General features: G+C 29.1%; 1 protein-coding gene across 5 annotated transcripts in view; it reads right to left on the bottom strand.

Moving 5' to 3' along the window:
- Positions 1 to 2,232: 2,232 nt before the first annotated feature.
- The window catches only part of LOC106680705 (very long chain fatty acid elongase AAEL008004), a 313,611-nt gene continuing 306,830 nt past the window's right edge, over positions 2,233 to 9,013 (bottom strand). For all 5 annotated transcript variants that reach the window (XM_067046771.1, XM_067046769.1, XM_067046773.1 and 2 more), the window contains 3 exons: positions 7,742 to 7,878; positions 4,929 to 5,087; positions 2,233 to 3,640 (listed from right to left, as the gene is read on the bottom strand). In XM_067046771.1, coding sequence (XP_066902872.1) covers positions 3,443 to 3,640; positions 4,929 to 5,087; positions 7,742 to 7,878 — 494 coding nt within the window. In that variant the 3' untranslated portion in view covers positions 2,233 to 3,442. The remainder of the gene's footprint in view (positions 3,641 to 4,928; positions 5,088 to 7,741; positions 7,879 to 9,013) is intronic.

Below are 9,013 nucleotides of genomic sequence, written 5' to 3'. Positions count from 1 at the left end.
TCGACTTTTTCAAAATAAATAATTAAACAAATAAAAAGTAAATTAAAATAAATTATGGGAGCTTTAATAAATTAAATATTTGGGAATAGGCTAATCACTGATATCCTATTCACCTTCAACTCCTACTATCCTCGCTTACGTTTTACAGTTGAATCAGAAATAAACAATTCGCTACCATTTCTTGATCTCCTCTCCACAAAAAACCCCAATAACACCATATTCACCAAATGGTACACAAAACCTACATATTCAGGAAGACTTTTAAACATGGAAACAGAACAACATAATGATTGTAGTTCGTATACTATATATATAAATAGTGTAATAATAATACATAAATATACTATATATAGTATAATAATATATATAAATATACTAAGGAGAAATATTACCATGAAAATAAGATGTTGAATTTGAAATGAGTGATAATTAAGACGCAAAGTAGGGTGTTAAGTGAAAGTTGTGTGATGCACATACTGCAAAACCTAAACAAGTTTTTTTAGAATATAAACAATAACAATGGTAAACAATCATTATAAAATATACACAAAAGTTAATTATTTAATTAAATCACTATTTTATGTTTGTTGATTGGTACTCTAATTTGGTTTAGAAGTACCAGATTTTAGCCGGTCATAAAAAAAAAAAAAAATCCAAATATTTCAATTATATTATAATTGAAAAGTAAATTGTAAGCTTTATAATAAAAATTACAAATTTATTCTGGTAATTATTTTTATAAATATTCTCAATTTCAGAAACAAGTTTTATGGCCATAAAACAAAGTATAGTGCATCTAAGATGAGTTTGCCTGTGGGTAAAGGGAGAGGAGAGATACAAAGTGGCAAACGTTCCCCCACTCTTATTTCCACTAGGTCTGTTCTAACAACTGCTTCTGACATGTTCTTCCCTCCTAAATCATGTACTGCTAATGCTCAGTACAGTTCTGGATTGTCAGAAGTGACTGTTGGAACAGATCTACTCAGTTGACTGGACTACCTTTCCTATCCTCTTCTTGACCTACTTCTGCAACTTTACAAATAGAAATTCCTCGTATCAGTTTTTCAAAACTATTTTTCATTAATATCGCAAGCTTCTAAGTTTACCATATAAACTGGGAAGAGGAAAAACTAAAAAGGTAATTATGAATGTACTTAAATTCATGAAAACAGAGGTCCAATCTATGTTTCCTCTGTTATGAAAAGCCATTAATTAATGCATTAATCATAAGTTAATCCCATTCTAAGACCAAATATACTGCATTTTAAAATGTTAAAATTAAGAAAGTAATTGAGTGCAGCTCATTGTTGCAATAACTGTTTCACAACAAATTAAAACTTAAAAAAAGACAGTTTTTTTCGGAACACAATAATTATCAAATCTTATTTATGATTATCAAATGACTTTTTGGAAGATACTAGGTTCTTAAATATCAAGTCAGAACAGAGTTATTAATATATTTGACTACAAAGTAAAACAAGAATCAATAAAAAAAAGTCCCAATCAAAGATAAAGGATAACCTAAGGAAATGAGTAACCTTCGGTATTCACAACTTAAGAGTCCAAGAGTAGGGGGAAAAGTGTTCCAAGTACCTACCTAATCCCAAACTGGTTGGGCATTATCAAGTTACAGACTGCCTCTTTGGTTCCTGGTAGGAGAGCTTTGTTGTGGTGTGGAGGGGAGAAGGAGCTATGGTCGGAGGAGCGCGAGTTCCCTTCCCTACAGACAAACTCATCTTAGATATACTGCCTAATGTTCAGTCTTTTTAACTCACAATAGATAGTTTTTTTACATATATTAATCGATGAAAACATAAATAATTATGCCTTGGCAGGATAAGTTTCAAATCCACCAAAAACACTGCATATGTTTCCTATTTTTCTGGGAGCAGGGATTTGTTTAAGATAATTCTCTGTTTTTAGTATCCTTTGCTAAATTTCTTTCTTTCTTTTTTTTTTTAAATAAGAAAATATGGTGATTAGACTTATAATACTAAGGAGATATAAAGTAATAATTTACCATTATGATTAATGAAAAAAGAACATTTGTTTAAAAGGTTTATTAACACTTATTACAACTAACCTGTACAACAATATAAATCTTAAATTTATTCGTATTAAACAATTCACTTTCATTAATACATAGGAATATATGTATATATTTTTTAATATACATATATACTTACATAATAAAATTGTTCCAAAAAAATATAAACAAAAAAAAGTTGACAATAGATCCTAAAAGGGTACAACAAGTTTATACAATAGATTCAACAGTTAATTATTTTCTTATAGAAGAAAATTATACTTTATATAAATATTAATAAAATCAACAGTTGAACTAGTTAAGTACATTTCTGGTATGGTCCCAGCATAATACAAAGGCACTGTATGACTGTAGTCGTAGGCACTGTATGAAATTCATTGCACTTCCTTATGTCTTTTAGCAGAGGGTGACCAAGCGTTGTCATATTCACAGGGAGTTCTTTCTAATTAATAACTAATTTATACATTATGGCACATACGGGCCTAACAAAACTAAATTACCAACATTGCATTTGAAAAGTTTTTGAACATTCGATACAATAGTTAGTATACACTAATCTGTTAATCAAATGATTAGAATGAGACATAGAACCAGTTTTAAGAGATATAAAAGGTATATTCCATAAATTATATTTACTCATACTTAATTAGAAAATTTTATGACAAAATTTTATAATTTCAAATACAAAATGCTTATTTTTTTTTTTTTAACATTGTGAATTTAATAACATTTATGTGGTTTCAGAGGTATGTAGATGGTTGTAAATGAAATAATAATAGTTTAAATTTTGTGGCATAAAACATCTATTCTACAGTTATTACATTTTATGAACAATTAAAGTAAAGATAAATTTTATCCATTGCTCCGAAAGGTGCAGGAATGTTTTCTTATACATGTATAAATAAATTTAAAAAAGTGCAATGCATTCCTCTTAGTTATAAAAGAGCATTTCATACAATACTAATACAATGTGTCTTAGCTTTATTTCTATAAACTCACTCTCACCCTCTGTCTTTCTTAATTTTATTTTACTCCCTAAGCAAAGCTTCTATTTGATTACAGTGTTCGAAATCGATGCAAACACTTTAGTGACAAATATTTACACAGCTAATTGATGGAAGATTTTATATTTAAAAAAGTGATAATAAAATTATATCCATAAATTATGACATATATACATCACAGAAATTTCCCCGATTTTCGGAGAAATTCTTAATTTTAAAAATGTACAGTTAAAAAACATGAGTTTTTTAAATTCATTTTTAAAAATTATTGCCTAGTATAAAAATATGACTTATTGTTTTAACATGTTCTTCAGTGAATTAATAAATAGTCTTCTTCTTTTGGAAAAAAAAAATCCAAAAGAGAACTTGAGGAAAATAATTAGAGCCTGTTTCAGGCCCTGTGCGTTAGCCTCATGTCGTCGTGTTGGCTGTAGTAATCAGCGATTGAACCCTGAGCCTTGTGAACACCGAATCCGTTCGACAAGCCATTTGATACTGTGTTTGAGGTTCCGTTGCAATGGCCATTTGCTGATCCATCCTTTGGACTGCTACCATTGGCTAGTGCTAACCTTTGTGATTCCAGCTTTTCCTGTAAAAACAAAAGAATAATAGTTATTATTAGTGAGTAGACAGATTGTTATTACTCTCTACCTGGTCATTGCTGACATAAAGGTTGTCCTATAGGTTACCATCCTATTCTAAGTAGAGTGGGAGGTAGATTTTTAATTCCCTGGGACTGCCCGAAATAAAAAAATTATAATGATATTGCTGCAGCAATAAGGTTACTAAGATGGCCCCTTAATACCCTCAGCTACAGCAACCTCTACTACTACCACTATCCTTAGACGTTCAGCACTGATTATATTTTTATTGAGTCATTATTTATCTAGCCCTTAATATTTAAGCAGTTCCTCGATGATCAGATTATCAATATATAAGTATTCTTTTTATTTAGGCTCCAATCGTTCATTTAAGACGTATTCAGTCCCAGAGTTCTCACTCTCATGCCAAGACTTATTTCTTGGCCTCACTGCGAAATAAATATTGACCATAGACAATGCAATATTTAACATTAAGTTATACAATATTGTAATTAAATTCAAACTCTTCTTGATTGACAATATTAAATATTGCATATTAATCGTCTAGAGACTGCTTTGTAGACCTTAATCAGTCTCACCAGAAAACTATTTTATTTACTGGACAAAGGCCATGAATTTTCGCATTGTATAGCTGTCTAAATATTTCAGCCATCTCATATACCTTTGAGCTAAATCTTTTTTATACATACCAGTTTCTCTTTAAATCTTTATGCTTTTTCCCTCTTGGAATGTAAGAAACCACATTTCATATACAATAAGACATTAGGAAGTTATATAATAGAAAAATAAGAAAGTGAAGAAATGAAAAAAATCCATTTTGAGTTTAAAAGATCGTAAATACATATTTTGTGGTGATTATATATATATTTTAAATTTAAACATTGTTTCTTTTTTATGCTCCCAATATGTGGTATAGTAAATAAATAGGTTGATATTTTGTAATGAAATATAAGGAAAAATCATTAAAAATTGCTTGAATGTATGATATAAACATTGCTTGCTTCTCAAAAGGCAAACACTAAAAACTATCACATAGCTCAATACATAAATAAAATAAATATGTGGTGATATAAAATTGTTTCATAATAATTTATTTTTATTGGTTGTTCATTGTTTTGTGCAATGTTACCAGACCAACTCTGTCCGAAACATGCATAACAGTTTATACTTGTGTTAAAATATTATTTTATAAGACAATTAGACACAAATGTATACATTTATATTTATCATAATTAAATCTACCAATACAATATAATATGTTTTAAGACAATATACCTTTCTCTTCTTGGATGAATAGGACTGAGTGTAGAACTCCTTGAAAAGGAAGAAAAACATAACAGCATGCATTCCTATCCACCAGACGAATGCTTTAGGATAATTGCAGTCAATGAATAACAATTGGAATGCATGGACCATTATGGCAACGAACTGAACCTGAAAGGAAAAATCAGGCATAGAATATAAAGAATGTAATACTTGGGTTTCTACAAATTTTAATATGTAGTTGATATTCAAGTTAACTGGTGAATTCAAAACCTCAGTATTTTAAATTTAATAGGAAGCATTATGTAATATTAATAAACTGTATAACTCAATAATTGTAAATAAACAAATATTATTAATAGCCTTATGAGGGTATGTATTACAGATCAAAAAAGAATATTACTATTTATATATACTATATATTATATGTATTATATATACTATATTTAACAAATAAATAAATAAACTACATTAAGTTCTATTCATATTAATAAGTTAAATTTATTTATTTTAGTTTGAAGTACCTATAATCTCAACATAGCTAGAAATTTAAATATTTTAAATATTATTGCATTCTGAATTTTAGAATTCATGGTTTTTATGGACAATAAATTACAATAATAAAAAATATTTTAGCTTCTAACATCATCTTGGTAATTAATTTTGAAATGAACTTTACAAACTCATTTAAATTACAAAAATTCTTTCAATTCAACTATGATCTTACAATATTCTTTTTAGTTTTATAAATTCTTTTGTTGCTTCATATTTTTACAAGCCAAATATTGGAAGCAAAACTTTATTATTTTTAAATCTTCAGACCGTGTTTTTTCCATGATGTAAGCAGTCATTTTTCATATGCATAAAATAAAATACAAAGAGTAGTTTATAATGAAAGTCTTGCAAATTATTTTTTCAGCTTTCTAGGTTTCAGGTAGACAAAAGGCCTAATCTGAGTAGTTTTTCTATATTCATGGAAAAGTTTAAAGAAAATTAACAATTTTATGAATAGCAAAAATATACAGTCATAAAATTAGAAAGACCATACAAAAGGATAACAATGAACTGGTTAAATTTAATAAGAAATATACTAGTATTTATATCATATGGTAAGATAAATTAATCGTAAGTAAAATAAAGAGATCCTGGAAGTCCAACCAACAGAATAAGATGCTTTTGCTTCATATAGAAGTGAAAGAAATAAAACAAAAACAGCTAGAAAGATATCTTGGGAAGGAGTCAAGAATAGTCTGGATGAACTGCAGAAAAAATATCAAAATATTTTTGTTAAACAGTGAAATTTTGAAATGGTGTCTTCACCTCTGTCCTGTAAGAGGTATGGAATGTTCTTACAGCTGAAAATGTTCTAAGAGATCTCATCACTACAACAAAATCTGTCTAATTCAATTAATTCAAAAGGGGTTGTGAGCGTGAATGAAACAGTGTTGCCACCATATTTATGAATGAAATCCATAAACTGTTTATAAGGCAAGCAGACATCTGAAAGTGGAACATTAGTGGTTGAGACCAATCTCTTTTGATTGCTGATGATATCATGATCAGCAGGAGGAACTGCATAGAAAATGAATGACCAAATGAATGCTCCTGGTCCTTTCTCAAGATGAAAAAGAGATAGTTAGGTATTCTGTAAATGAGAGGTTCTCAAAGTGGTTGACAACTTTGACTACCTATAGACCAATATGAAGAGAGAGATAGCAAATAGGATCACTAGTGCCAAATATATTACCAAATCGATTAAACAATAAATTACAACAAAACCAAAATCATTATTGTCCATTACCAATTTAATGTAGTTTAGAGTAAGTAACAGTGTACCAACTCTTAACTACAGAAACAGGAGCTGAGTTAAACTAGCGGTTCAGATTTTAATTTATTTCTTTTTGGAGGGATAAAAGGAGAAAAAACTCTACGAAATGAAGCAACTATGCAAGAACTATGAGGTAAGGAAACATTGGATCGAGGCCTCTCTGCACAAGAAACGGCACAGGGAGAAAAAGCATGAAGAGATGATCAGATAAAACTAAAAAACTGCCTGTTTTAGTAACCAAAAGTCTGGAATGGATGAGCCATCTATAATGTAGGCACTGCTAGTGCCCCTTATTGGCCAATGGTGGAACCTAACATCACCTCTAGTGCCCTCTGCGGGGAGAAGAAGAAAACCAGCAGCTTTTCTTTCTTCACTCTTATTAAGGGAAAATCAAACCATGAGTGAGTAGAGACATCCTTGAATGCCTCCCAGTGGCAGAGGAAAGAGATACATAGGAATGCTGAGAGAAAAACCGAAGCATGGAGTAAGTCCACATCTTTCCACATAACACCATCATCATCATTAACCCCTAATCTAAATTAATTAACTCATCTAATCATAAATGTCCTATTTCGGCCACCCCTACATCACCTGTAACTTATGCAATAGATTTTTCTTTTCTGTTAATTATGTTTCATTTATCATTACAATTAATTGTATACAGTCCACTACAAATCCAACCAGCCTATCAAAAGTGAAGGAAGGCTCAGCCTTGCACTGCTACACTACCATTGCATAATAAAGTACAAGTTCATATCATGAATCATTTCAATGTAATGAGTAGCAATACTTGTATAGTAGGAAATCTATGAGCATAACTTTGAACTAATACTGCAAATTTCACTATAAATAAATATATATTTGTCTTTTTTATTCTGAGAAAAAACAATTTCTTAAAAGATTAGGTGACAAATAGTCATTTTTTGAATTGGAAAACAGTTAGTATGGAAGTAAAAGAAAAAAAAAAACAAGTTATAAATTAGTTAAGAATTCAAACCATTTGTAATGTAGTGAGGTACTTCTTCCACCAGAGGTATTTCTGTATGCTAGGACCAAGCGCTGCCAGCAGGTAATAACTGTACATGATAATGTGAACGAATGTGTTGAGCAGGCCGAAGAACGTACTGTGGCCACCTAAATTAAAAAAAAAAAATACTATGTAATTTAATCCACATTATTGACCGAATAAAAATTATTTTTAATAATATTATACAAGGGTAGGATGAAAAGTTTAATAAACAATTAAATAGTTAAATAAACAATTTTTATCTCAGAGAAGGATATGCATTGTTTTTATATATCTTTGTAATTTTATATTTATTACTTTTTTAATATATAATATATATATTACTTTTTATGTTTGTTGTTTTTATATTTAGTCCCCATTTTTTAATATTGATATCTTTTTATAATTATCACTTTTTTAAAAATTTATTTACTTCTATTTACAACTGTACATTATAATACATTTAGTAAATTTGATCTCAATTAAATTGGAGTGTTACAGGCGTGTAGAGAAACTACCCATTGGTAGCACTCTAATCACTTTTATTTTAAAGTATTTTTTTTTTTTTTGTATTCATGTATATAGAATGATATTTTAAATTTTAATTGAATATAATTATGGATGACCATAACCTAATGCAGTTGGGCAGCACAAAATTTTAAATAAGGTATTTTTATCTCTCCAATTTTTACACCTAATAATATTTTAATGAGTACACACCTGGTATTTTATATACTGTAATAGGCTAAGATAGAGTAAAAATATGTCACAAAATATTTCTATCAGTAACTAGAGTTATTCCTTTAAAAGCATTAAAATTAACGTAAAAATATTGTGATCTATAAAACTTAAAAGAAGAGCAGCCTAGGAGCTAAGAATGGCAAGCTTCAAATTATTTATATGTTGAACAACCGAGGTTCAAAGCTCTAATTTAATCTCTTTACAGAAAGAGTGAGTTTTTCCCTGATAGGACTTTTCTAGGCTGTGAACTGTGATTTGACAGGCATTAGGGTTGATCACCAAATCATCAAATTGTCAGAGAATAATATAGTGTTGAGTACATAGTGCATCAAAAATATTGAAGGTAATTATACTGATACCTGTCACCGATGTCATTCATAGCATTTGAGGAAACATATTATTATATTATATATTGACAAACAATAGACATATTATCAAAGCGCAACATAAGAGCATTGGATTACTTATTTCCTTCAGAAAACTATGATATTATATGTTATATAATTATATAAATTATGTACA

The sequence above is a fragment of the Halyomorpha halys genome, unplaced genomic scaffold (assembly GCF_000696795.3).
Source record: "Halyomorpha halys isolate HHAL.00 unplaced genomic scaffold, Hhal_1.1 Scaffold281.1, whole genome shotgun sequence".
Lineage (NCBI taxonomy): Eukaryota > Metazoa > Arthropoda > Insecta > Hemiptera > Pentatomidae > Halyomorpha > Halyomorpha halys.
This window is presented reverse-complemented; position numbering and strand designations above follow the sequence as displayed.